General features: G+C 40.8%; 1 protein-coding gene across 1 annotated transcript in view; it reads left to right on the top strand.

Annotated features, from left to right (window-relative positions):
- Positions 1–13,317, top strand: part of LOC140066149 (uncharacterized) — a 77,538-nt gene that overhangs the window by 35,922 nt on the left and 28,299 nt on the right. The window contains exons 5-12 of the mRNA XM_072113689.1: positions 2,498–2,605; positions 3,687–3,821; positions 4,257–4,308; positions 4,998–5,055; positions 6,844–6,935; positions 8,345–8,485; positions 11,023–11,076; positions 11,161–11,307. Of these exons, the coding sequence (XP_071969790.1) occupies positions 2,498–2,605; positions 3,687–3,821; positions 4,257–4,308; positions 4,998–5,055; positions 6,844–6,935; positions 8,345–8,485; positions 11,023–11,076; positions 11,161–11,307 (787 nt within the window). The remainder of the gene's footprint in view (positions 1–2,497; positions 2,606–3,686; positions 3,822–4,256; positions 4,309–4,997; positions 5,056–6,843; positions 6,936–8,344; positions 8,486–11,022; positions 11,077–11,160; positions 11,308–13,317) is intronic.

The following is a 13,317-nucleotide window of genomic DNA, read 5'->3' as shown; positions in this document are numbered from 1 at the left end:
ACTGTATGTGGTCATGGCGTGATGTTATTATTTGCTTATATATGGTGGTATTATATGATTACTCTATGACTCTATTATTGAGAGGTTTTGTACATCACGGCTTATTCTGAAGACGAGAGGATGTGGCTGCCTGTAACTAGCACCCCACTTCTTCCCCGTAGTCAGTGTAGTTTGCTGTACAACATATTTTATTCAGTCACATCCTCTGCAATAATAAAAGCAACTAGAATAATGCAGAAATGCGAAAGTCAGACTTAACCCCTATAACATATTTGTTTCAACCATCCTCCCTACCTTCTGAAAAGTCTGTGGTAGATGTTTTATGCTAAATTGCTTAAATCGGAACCATCATTTCATTTATTTTTCTTATATGTGTAGGGCATGTGCTTTAACCCGTTCACGACTCGTGACGTAATAGCACGTCACGGGTCGGCCGCGGGTGCATGGAGAGGGCTCACGCACTGAGCCCTCTCCATAGCCGGTAAGTCTTTGCTGCATATTGCAGCAAAGGCTTACCGGTAACACCCGCGATCGGTGCCAGCACCGATCGCGGGGGTTTTCCCGCTGATCGCCGCCGACAAAGCTGCCGGCGGCTTCAAAAGGATTGCGGCGCATGGGCGCTGCCATCGTTTCGGGGATCGCCGCTCCCCGTGACGTCATCGGGTTAACCCATGCATTACAATGTGCTATCAGCACATTGTAATGTATGAGTAGTAAAATACACATATACTGCCATACTGTAGTATGGCAGTATATGATAGGATCGTGCAGACACCCTAGGGTTAAAGTACCCTAGGGAGTCTGAAAAATACTAAAAATAAAAATAAAAAAAAGTTTAAAAAAAAAAAATTATAATAAAAAACCCTAAAAACTCAAATCACTCCCCTTTCCCTAGAACTGATATAAATATAAATAAACAGTAAAAATCATAAACACATTAGGTATCGCCGCGTCCGAAAATGCCCGATCTATCAAAATATGATAACGGTTTTTCACTGCGTTTAATCTCGTAACGGAAAATCGCGCCCAAATTCGAAAATGGCACTTTTTTTGTCATTTAAAAAAATTAAAAAATTCTATAAAAAGTGATCACAAGGTCGAATAGTCCTAAAATTGATAACATTGAAAACGTCATCGAATTCCGCAAAAAACTACACCACCCACAGCTCTGTACACCAAAGTATAAAAAAGTTATTAGCGCCAGAAGATGGAAAAATCCCCCCAAAAAAATTTGTACAGCAGGTTTTAATTTTTTTAAATGTATGAAAACATTATAAAACCTATATAAATTTGTTATCCCCGTAATCGCACCGACCCAAAGAATAAAGTAGACATGTCATTTGGGGTGCACAGTGAAATCCGGAAGATCCAAGCCCACAAGAAGACAGCACAAATGCGTTTTTTTACCAATTTCACTGCATTTGGATTTTTTTTCCCGCTTTCTAGTACACGGCATGGAATATTCAATACCATCTCTATGAAGTGCAATTTGTTACGCAGAAAATAAGCCATAACACAGCTCTGTACATGGAAAAATAAAAAAGTTATGGATTTTTGATCATGGGGAGTGAAAAATGAATATGAATAAACAAAAAAGGGCCAGGTCCTGAAAGGGTTAAACATTTTAAGGAGGGTTTGTGAGCCTTACTTAAAAATCTATCCAGAAAGTTTCTCCTATCATGCTCTGTAAAAGTCAATTTCTTTGCAAAAGCCGTTCCCTTCCTGTGCTATACAGAATTAAGATATCTAACTGGTACAATCTATGTATAATCTATGTCTGCACTCTTTACAGATTTACAGATTTAGTAAGCAATCTATCATTTATTTAGACTTTTAACTCTGATAACTGACATCATTCAGTCACACACTAGCGATCTGCCGGGTGAGAGGAGAGCTGAACATTGAGTCATCAGGGATCACTGTGTATCACAGGGAAACTTTAGCTGTACTATAAAATGTCATTATAAATCTGACTGTGACACAAAGTGACCTCTAATGTCAAGCTCTCCTCTCTGTCGGCAGATCACTAGTAAGTGAAGGTTTTCTGAATGAAGATGTCTCACTGGTAAAATCTATTCATAATGTCTGCACTCTCCTTGCTGCTGCCTAGATGTATATTTACAGCTTAATCTTTCCCTGCATTTTGTAAAGTATTCTTTCTTTGTTTATGTAGACTGTCAGCTTTGATAGCCGACATTGTCACTTTGCACACTAGCGATCTGCCATAAGAGAGGAGAGCCGGCCAGTGCGTCATCAGAGGTCACTGTGTGTCACAGTCACAGGGAAACTAGATTTACTATGACATTTTATAGTACCTTGTTTGGGTAGCAACAGGGAAGCTTTCATTGTGTTTTTTAATTCAATAAATTATATTAGAAAAATGTTTTATAGCACTCTCCCTACACATGGGATAAAAATAAGTGAAATAATAGTTATGCTTTAAGATAGATTTTGGTTTTGTCATGAGTAACATAAAATTATGATTTTTCTGATTCAGGATTCCAATCAAAAAGGTCCAGCTGGAAAACATAGATAAAAGTAAAATCGTATCTACTAACAGTTTTGAGATAAGATTTAACTTCAGAGTAGAATATGGGGAAAAAACGTAAGTAAAATCATGTTTTATGTATTAAATAATCCTGCCCGAGCGTATGATTAAAACTCGGCTCTCTGACGGCCCCGGGTTTATCAGGAAGCTTTGGTCTCCCAATAAAGTTTGGTGATTCAGTCCAGTAATTCTTTTCCAGGCCTTGCATGGCGTAGAATTATACTTATAGTCTGGAAAAAGCTATAGATGCTCAGGCATTAGGGCAAGAACCCCCGGTGTTGGCCAACTCCGCCCCTCTTTTCCCACTTGGCATGAAGTTAGTGTAAATGGGTTAATAGTCGCAATTCCTGGCTGTGCACTAGGAATTGTGACTATATCAGAGCTTGTACACCTGAAAGCATACAAGCCCTGATATATCCGTCTCATGGATTCTGAGGGGCAGATTTACTTACCCGGTCCAGTCACGATCCAGTGGCGTGTTCTCCGACGCTGATTCGGGTTCTGCCCGGATTCACTAAGGTCGTGCGCCTGATGTCCACTAGGTGTCGCTGCTACGCTGAAGTCCGACGGAATCCACCTCCTCCGTCTCGGTGTATGTGAGTGCTATTTTTGCGACACAATTTTTTTTTAAATTCCACAGTTTTTCCGAATCCATCGGGTTTTCTGATGGCCACGCCCCCCATTTCTGTCGCGCCGATGCGCCACAATCTGATCACATACCAAAATCCCGGGGTAATTCGGCGCAAATCGGAAAAATTCGGTATACCTGGCGGAAAACATGCGATTCAGGCCCTTAGTAAATGTGTCCCTATGTCTATTGCATGTGCTAGATATTTATATTGATTGTATGTGTTCATTTACAAATGAAAAAAAGAAATCCTCATAAAATGCTTTTCCAGTGTATAGTCCCAAGTGAGTAAAGCCAACCCAAAGCAATCTTCTACCATGCAGTGCAGAAGCACCTACATAGTCTTATGCTCTCTTGCCACTACCTACCTCTGACCACTAGGTAACGGATCACAAATTACTTTCCCATCACTTTAATTTAACTTGGTACAGAGAATATTATATTATAGCATATTATATAGTTGTTCAGAAATGTTCTGCTTTTTATTTTCTGGTATGTTGAAAATGGAAGGAGAAAATCCGAAAATGCTTATCTCTTCCTGGATCTGGAAATAATCGCAGTGCTGCGCTTTGAGGTTACCAAAGAAAGACTTGTTTATTACGTGCAGGAATGTGACGTCTACCTAAGAAAGGAGGACACCAATCTGTAAGTATGAAATAACCTACTGAAATGTGTATAGAGAATATGGTCAAGGCATCACTTGGGCGGTGTCTCCAAACAATCCAAGTCACGCAATCCATGTTCCATCCTCTACATCCAACACCCCAACTGGCATAATAAACTTCAGTGCCCTAAACTTACTGTGACTGGGTAGGGCTTGTAAGTAGCTTAAGCTAGAGATTTGGTGGAGGCCATTCATGTTGTTACAGGAGGGGTGGCCATCACCTAGATGACCTTTTAACGGCAATATACATATAGCGCCAAGTGTATCAAATAAGCGATTCATACATTTTATCACACATGGGGTTTGTTAAAACATCTCTTGTAACCAAGTTTCCCTAGCGCTGTTGTAGATCTACAGGTTTCAGAAGTGAAATACGAAAAATACTATCATTTTTTCTGTTCAACTTTCTTTTTAAGGCCTGACTCTGATCTGGAACTAGGGGAAATAAGTGGACCCTTGAAATCAAGTGTAAGTCAAATTTATTTTAAAGGAACACTCCAGTCAAGGCTAATTCATTGAATAATACATGAAGGGAGGAGCAGGACTCATTTTCATTCTATTCCTAGAACCTCACTAGAACCTAGAGTCCTGCTCCTCCTTTTAGGCCCTGCACAAAGTGCAGTTCATTGAATTAGGGTGACTAGGGGGGGGTTTCCTTTAATACCCCTGTCATGAATCCATAATGTCCCAAATGTGTATATGGTTCTTGGAGCAACCATTAAGAGAGCTAAGAAGTTACTACATAAAAGTGCACCCTCTAGTGGTAGCTGGAAATGTGCAAAATTTGAAGAATATATTCAGATGTGTTTCAAGAAATTGGTGAAATATATTACTAATTCTCAAAAATAATGTAAAAAAGCACCAGTTTTTAGCCCTGTATATGATTCTAAATGATAAATCTTTTACATTATTAGCTGTGAAGTAGTCCAATTTTACACCTCCCATTAAATTGTTTATTTTGTGCCAGAAAACTGCACCATAAATTCAATGCATCATTGGAGCAATGGGGCACAGTTCAGGCCAAGTTAAATGAATCAAATGGGTTCTAAGCCAATAGTCTGTCGAAATAATATTAAATGTACAATTTATTTTATATTTCAGTACAAATTTTGTTCTACTTTTGTGGTTGCTAATTATAATTTCTTAATATATTTCAGTTGTGCCGCATTGTTCGCCAAATAACTCATCTCATGAATGAAAAGGGCAAGGGTTCTGGTAAGTAAAGGCCCTAGGGTATGGAAGGGTACACAATGTGGTGAGACATCAAGATAAATGACAAGTTTCCATAGCAAAAGAGTAAAGTTTTCTATATTACATAGGCCTGAAAGTGAACCTGTCCAATACACTAATTCAGTTAGTGAGAGGTTCCCAGAGAGACCTATTAACTAAATGCCACCCTTTTTTCCTGACCCTAGTCACAAGCCTCTCACTCAGCCAAACCAGTTCCACATTCATGTCATAAGGCTTCCTGAAGGTCATGCTTGATGTCAAGGGAGCTGCCTTACAAGGTAGCTAAAAGAGGCGTGGAATTCCTTACCCCATTCTGGAAAACTTTGTATATTTCCAAGTATCCCCTTGTGGAGCACTCATGGCTATACTCATGGCTATACTCATGACTCCACACACCTACATGGTGGCCTTAATTGGCAGTCTCCGTAAAGAGAACTCTTACTTTCATACCCCAGTTACTAGCCACTCACTCAGCCAAACCCCTTCCCTACGCTGTACTGAAGAGACGCAACCAGGTCGAAACAGTGCTGTCTACATTTGGGAGTCTGATCCTTCTGCAGTAGATATACTGGTTTGGTTTTAATTCCGCTTCAAGTCAGAAGGCTCCCTGAAGGTCATGCTTGATGTCAAGGGAGCTGCCTTACAAGGTAGCTAAAAGAGGAGTGGTTTTCCTTATCCAAGGAAAACTTTTCCTATTTTCCCAGAACCCTTCTTTTTCCACATCCCCAGAAAATCAACATATTGTTATCTCATCTGGCATACAGCCAGATTCCATCAACAATGCAGAGGTGGTGTGTCCTCTTATCCTCACTCACTGCTACTCCTCCCCATGCCTTCTTTTCACCATTTAGCACTTAATGTGATGCGACCATGGAGATCATCTAAGGTCCTGATATGTTTGCAAAGTCTACTCTATGTATTTATCTGATCACATGAAATCACAGCATGGATGATAGAGAGTAGTAAAATATCCATGGAGGCTGCTGTGATTTCATGTGATCAGATAAACACATGGGGGGTCATTCACTAAGGGCCTGATTCGCGTTTTCCCGACGTGTTACCCGAATATTTCCGATTTGCGCCGATTTCCCCACACGATCGGATTGTGGCGCATCGGCGCTGGCATGCACACGACAGAAATCGGGGGGCGTGGCCGAACGAAAACACGACGGATTCGGAAAAACCGCCGCATTTAAAAAAAATATAGTGTCGCGGAGCTTGCACTTACCTTCACTAGGAATAGGCTGGCGAACTTGAGTGCGTTCCGATGCTCTTCGGCGCAGTAGCGCCACCTGGTGGACGTCGGAGGAACTGCCTTAATGAATCCCGGCCGGACCCAAATCCACTGCAGAGAACGCGCCGCTGGATCGCGAATGGACCGGGTAAGTAAATCTGCCCCATGGTGTAGATTTTGCAAAAAAAAATGTTAGTGTGTAAAGGACCTTAGATGACATCACCCTGGTCACATAACATGAAGTGCTGAGATGGTGAGCAGGAGGCTTGGCGCAGGGGACATGGGGAGTTGTAAAAGTGAGTGAGGATGGGAGTGGCTGCTGGACTCACCCAAGTAGGGCACACCCCCTCTGACACGCTTCTGGAATCTGGCTGTATTCCATGGTTGATTTTATGGGGATATGAGGGGAAAAAATTAAGCTGAAAGAAGGGTGGAATTTAGTTAATAGGACTCTATGGGAACCTACTTGTATTTGTGAAAAAATGCAGTATCTAAAAATGTCCCTATTAATATATAAAATCCACTGTTGTTCATTGTAGATTATTTTATCATTGATCCTTCGGGTACTGCAGTCCTGGTTCTAGATTCTATCTCTCAGAACAAACCTGACTGCCTGGAATTATACTTTAATGTAAGTATGAAATGAAAACCTGATATTGCATCAGTGATATATCCTGTAAAATAGAAAGTGGATATTACTAGATTAAACCTCTTGAGCCCAAAGAACTAAATGTAATAGGATCATCAAATTACCAACAATGCAAGAAAAGCAGGCGGTTGGCACCATCAGACATCTGGACCTTGCCTTTTCTCAAAGTTTTACTTAAAGGGGTGTTTACTTAAAGGAATTTTAGCAAATACATATGTTTTCATGAAAAAAAGTAATACAATTTCTCGATATACCCTCTGTATCAATTCCTCTCAGTTTTCTACTTGCTGTTATTCTACAGGAAGCTTCATTGTTTACCCTCTGTAGATAAAAACCGGTACATGGTCATGTGATGTCACACAGGTGCACGGCTTATGATATTCCTGGTCATGTGATGTCACACAGGCGCACGGCTTATGATATTCCTGGTCATGTGATGTCCCACAGGTGCACGGCTTATGATATTCCTGGTCATGTGATGTAACACAGGTGCATCACTCCTTATATCGCTGGTCATGTGATGCCACACAAGTGCACGGCTTGTTATATCCCTGGTCATGTGATTTTACAAAGGTCTGTGGCTCTTTATATTTATGGTCATGTGATGTCACACAGGTGCACGGCTATTTATATCCCTAGTCATGTGGTGTCACACAGGTGCACGACTCGTTATATCCCTGGTCTTGTGATGTCACACAGGTGCATGACTCATTATATCCCTGGTCATGTGATATCACACAGGTGCACGGCTCTTTATATTTCTGGTCATGTGATGTCACACCGGTGCACTGCTGTTTATATCCCTAGTCACGTGATGTCAGACAGGTGCATGTCTTGTTATATCCCTGGTTATGTTATGTCACACAGGTGCACGACTGTTTATATCCCTAGTCATGTGATGTCACACAGGTGCAAAGCTTGTTATATCCCTGGTCATGTGATGTCCCACAGGTGCACGACTAGATATATCGCTGGTCATGTGATGTCACACAGGTGTATGGCTATTTATATGCATGGTCATGTGATGTCACACAGGTGCAAGGCTCGTTATATCGCTGGTCATGTGATGTCACACAGGTACATAGCTCGTTCCATCACAGATAGTAGAGCTGTATGTTATAACAAGCTGTGTACCTAACATGATTATGGATTTCCATCTACTGGAAGTAAACATAGAAGCTTTCGATAAAATGGCAGCAAGCAGAGATCTAGAGAACCGTGAAGGATTTTTACAAAAAGTATAATGCAAAATTTTAGAACTCTTCATTATACAGTGATTTTTATGTGCCGAAACAGGAACACCCCTTCAACAGATGTTGTTTTTATGATAAATTGTACAGCATAATACAAAGATCATATATGATTGTACTATTTTTTGTATTCTTTTCTAGCTGGTTGTTGCCAACTCCAATGTGGTCTCAGACCAAAAACATGACAGTTTGCAAGGAAATGGAATAAGCTTACTTCACTATTACTTGAAACATATGTTTTCTCCTTTTGTTGATGATGTCACAAAACTCAACAAAGACTTGGTAAGCTACAGTACTTGATCAATGGATACTGTTCAGGCCTGTTATAATAAGACACATTAATTCATCCTTCTATAGGCTCTACTTTTAAATCACAGGATGCCTCAGCATGGCATCACATGGGCAGCTAGAATAAATAACATTTCTGCTTGTTGGAGGGACAGCATCATTCTCCATAGTATAGTACAGTGATGGCTAACCTATGGCACTGGTGCCAGAGGTGGCACTCGGAGCCCTTTCTGTGGGCACTCAGGCCATCACCAGAGATGACTCCAGGTATCTTCCTGCAGTCCAGACAGCCCAGGACTTGCTGTGCACAGAGGTATTTTAAAGTGACAGGACTACCTGGGACTATTTTCTGCTTTATTGGTGTCCTCAGGGGCTGGTATCAATGAAAACTGTCACAGAGAAGGGAGCATAAATCACAAATTAAATTTCTGTGTTGGCACTTTGCAATAAATAAGCGGGTCTTTGTTGTAGTTTGGGCACTCGGTCTCTAAAAGGTTTGCCATCACTGGTATAGTATCTCTTTATTCTCTTAAAAATTGTTATAGACCATTAGTATTCTGGTCCGTTGTAACAGTGTGACAGGAGATGTATAATAATCAGGAGGCATTTCGAGGAGTTTTCAGAATAAAACTAATAAATTAAAGTTATACTAGCTTAATTATCTAATTGGCAGAATATGGACTAAAGGTAGAAAAAAATTCAGACAGTTGCTTTGACGTAGCCATCCACCTACCAGGTTGTCAACTTTGACAAGGACTTGAAGAGTAGGTCAAGATTTAAACACATCAGACAGACCAAAAAATGATTCTGAAGGAATAGGGTAATAAGGTGTTTGTGGTAAGTGGCAGGTCAATTGACACGTCCAAAATTAGGGTCTGGAAGTCAGAGTTTTTTCTTTAAGGAGACTTTGCCAATTAAGGCCGCTTTGCAGGCGTGTGCAGACTTAAAGCCATTGATGCTCCACTAGAGGATTTTGGGTAATGTGCAAATAAGTTTTCCAGAATGGGATAAGGAAAAGAATGTCTTTTTGGCTACCTTGTGAGGCAGTCCCCTGAAAATCAAGCATGGCTTTTAGGAAGCCAAATGACAAGATGCAGAATTGAAGCCAAACCAGTATATCTTTTACAAAAGGAACAGATTCCCAACTGTAGACAGCTCTGTTTCAATGTGGGTGCATCTCTTCAGTACAGTGAAGGGAACTGAGTTACTCTGGTTGGAAAGTTACCTTCAAACTCAGATAAACCAGTTCCCTACATTGTAGTAAAATGGCGCAACCAGTTGGTTATCCGCTCCTTTTGGAATAGATAAACTGGTTTTGTCTTTAATTTTGCATCCTGTAATAGGCTTCCTGAAAGTCATGCTTGATGTTAAGGGGACTGCCTTACAAGGTAGTCAAAATGTATTAATTTCTTTATCTATTTATGGAAAACATATTCACATATTTTCTAGGTGGAAATGTAAACATTTTGATGCTCATTTTTGTGTCAGAGCAAAGGGCCCAGTATCTAAAAAAGTAGTAGAAAATAAAGTTTGTGCAGCTCACCTGGTTCAATGTAGATGGTTGCTTGTAAAAGCCTGGAAATGAAAATTTTCATGTGTATTTGACACGCTGGGAGTGCAAACCGCGTTGCCTGCTAGGATTGCAGGTGTGGAGTAGAAACAATGAACAGAAGAGATCGCGGCACTTCCGAATAAAACTTGGGTCTTTATTTGATAGTAGAGTTAAAACATGGTAGATGAAACAGACATATCGCGATATGTCTGTTTCATCTACCATGTTTTAACTCTACTATCAAATAAAGACCCAAGTTTTATTCGGAAGTGCCGCGATCTCTTCTGTTCATTGTTTCTGCCCAGTATCTAACTCTGGCACCAGGGGTTTGATGAAAAAGCTAGATGAGCCATAGAGTCTTAGAAAACTCTAAAATGTAACTGCCCCGAAAATCTTCCTCCTTATAAGTTAAAGGAAACCTACTACTATATGCCACATATGCCAATTATAACCCACATGCCATATTCCGCTTAAAACTGTTTTATTCTTTATATTCCAACCCCCTTTCGGTGCATCACGATATGTGTTCGGCGCACCATGCGCGCGACCGTGCGTGCACCTTATTAGGAGGTGCCGGATAGCCGGTGACGTCACCGAGCTCTTGGGTACACTCGCGCCTGCGCAACTTGAAATTTTTATCCTGGCCGGCTTTGCACACGAAGTTGCGCAGGCGTGAGTGTGCCCGAGAGCTCGGTGACGTCACTGGCTCTCCGGCACCTCCTAATAAGGTGCACGCACGGTCGCGCGCATGGTGCGCCGAACACATATCGTGGTGCGCCGAAGGGGGGTTGGAATATAAAGAATAAAACAGTTTTAAACGGAATACAGCGGTTTCTGCAAATAGTGAAAATGTGTTCCGACATCAGCTCAAGCTGGTGCAAGGTATTTGTGGGTTATAACTGGCATTTTAAAGTTATAGGTTTCCTTTAAGTCTATCCCATAGTGAATAAAAGACATATTCTTTGTTCCTTCTCTTTAGGAAAATAAGAATATAATGATTTCACCCGAAACACTTGAAGCTATAATTCATGGTGTAAGTATCTACCTACTTTGTTACTTTTAGCACTAGCTGTATACATCTTTCTATAACCTTTAATGTAAAATTCTCTGTTTATAGATTCATGAAACAGATTCGACCACCGTGCTGATCACTGTCACAAAGATGCCAGAGCTTAACTTCAATGCCGAAAGAGAATCCACTATTACGATACATTTAGAAGGATTTTCTTCCAATTCACACAAAACGTTCTTTACTGTATTGTTTGTAAGTGACAGCTATATAATATATTATAATTCTGTTGTCTGGTTATTGTATCTTCAAGTAGATACATTTTAGTGAACCTGGAAACTGTGGGGCCTCCCGGTAAGTGGAGGTATTCCAGGATCATAGACACGGGGAACATGACGTGGGACTTTTTCCTCAAAGATTTTATTTGTCCCGCTGAACCCGCCTTAGGCCTCATGCTCACGACGATGTATCAAAATGGTCTGTGGGCCGTTTAAGCTGGGTGGAGATGGGAATGCTAACCACTCCTAGTTTCAAAGTAGCAGAGGCCTGGCATGGTCATGGTTTAGTGATACATGGTTTGCTCACCTTGACCGTGCCCACAGCTCCCAAATACGATCATATGTGTGAGGCCGTAGACTTAGGTAAGACAAGGTCACTAGTTGGGTTTCAGTTGGGGAACATGGATAGGGGGGCAATGACTGATCTCACTAGCCTGGTACTGAAAACTTTGATAAGAGGAAGACAGGATCGGTATTTCCAGGATAAAAATATTGCACAAATACTTCATAAATGGTTCACTGCTTTGGGTGAACAAGTGCCCTTGCATGGGCGCCGCCATCTTTCTGAGGATTGTCGCTCCCCGTGACATCATCGGGGAGCGGCGGTCCTTCGCCATGGTAGCCTCGGGTGTTCCGAAGACCCAAGGCTACTTCGTTTTAACCCATTCATTACAATGTGCTATCAGCACATTGTAATGAATGAGGAGTAAAATCCCCATATACGGCCATATTGCAGTATGGCGGTATATAGTAGGATCGATCAGACAACCTAGGGTTAAAGTACCCTAGGGAGTCTGAAAAATAGTAAAAATTAAAAAAAAGTTAAAAAAAAATTATAATAAAAAAAACCCTAAAAATTCAAATCAGCCCCCTTTCCCTAGAACTGATACAAATCTAAATAAACAGTAAAAATCATAAACACATTAGGTATCACCACGTCCGAAAATGCCGGATCTATCAAAATATAATCAAAAATATAACCCCGTAACGGAAAATCGCGCCCAAAATCAAAAATGGCACTTTTTTGCCATTTAAAAAAAAATTAAAATTCTATAAAAAGTGATAAAAAGTTCATTAAGTCCTAAAAATAAAATCAATGAAAACATCATCAAAAGTTGCAAAAAATGACGCCACCCACAGCTCCATACACCAAAGTATGAAAAAGTTATTAGCGCCAGAAGACGGCAAAATAATTAAAAAAAAAAATTGTACAGGAGGTTTTAATTTTTGTAAATGTATGAAAACATTATAAAACCTATACAAATTTGGTATCTGCATAATCGTATTGACCCAAAGAATAAAGTAGACATGTCATTTGTGGCGTGAAGTGAAAGCTGTAAAATCCAAGCCCACAAGAAAACACTGCAAATGTATTTTTTCACTATTTTCACTGCATTTGGAATTTTTTTCCCGCTACCCAGTACACGGCATGGAATATTCAATGCCACCATTATGAAGTGCAATTTGTTACGCAGAAAATAAGCCCTCACACAGCTCTTTACGTGTAAAAATAAAAAAGTTATAGATTTTTGAAGGTGGGGAGTGAAAAATGGAAACGATAAAAACAGGAACAGTTCATGTAATATATAGATTGACTTTGTATTTATGGTGGGCACTTCTTCCAGTCTTCCGTAGTATACAGAGTGTGGTGGTAGCAACACACAAAGGGGGTCATTTACTAAGGGCCCGAATCACGTTTTTCCGACGGGCTACACAAATATTTCCGATTTGCGCCGATTTTCCCTGAATTGTCCCAGGATTTTGGCGCACGCGATCGGATTGTGTCGCATCGGCGCCAGGTTGCACGTGATGGAAATGGGGGGGGGGCGTGGCCGTAAGAAAACCCGATGGATCAGGAAAACCCGCTGTATTTAAAAAAAAAAAAGTTCGCTTGACACGTGCTTACCTGCACCCGGCCTGGCTTGGTGAACTCCAGTGCACTCCGACGGAATTCAGCACAGCAGCGATACCTGGTGGACATCGGGCG

Source organism: Engystomops pustulosus, chromosome 6, assembly GCF_040894005.1.
Source record: "Engystomops pustulosus chromosome 6, aEngPut4.maternal, whole genome shotgun sequence".
NCBI classification, from domain to species: domain Eukaryota; kingdom Metazoa; phylum Chordata; class Amphibia; order Anura; family Leptodactylidae; genus Engystomops; species Engystomops pustulosus.
This window is presented reverse-complemented; position numbering and strand designations above follow the sequence as displayed.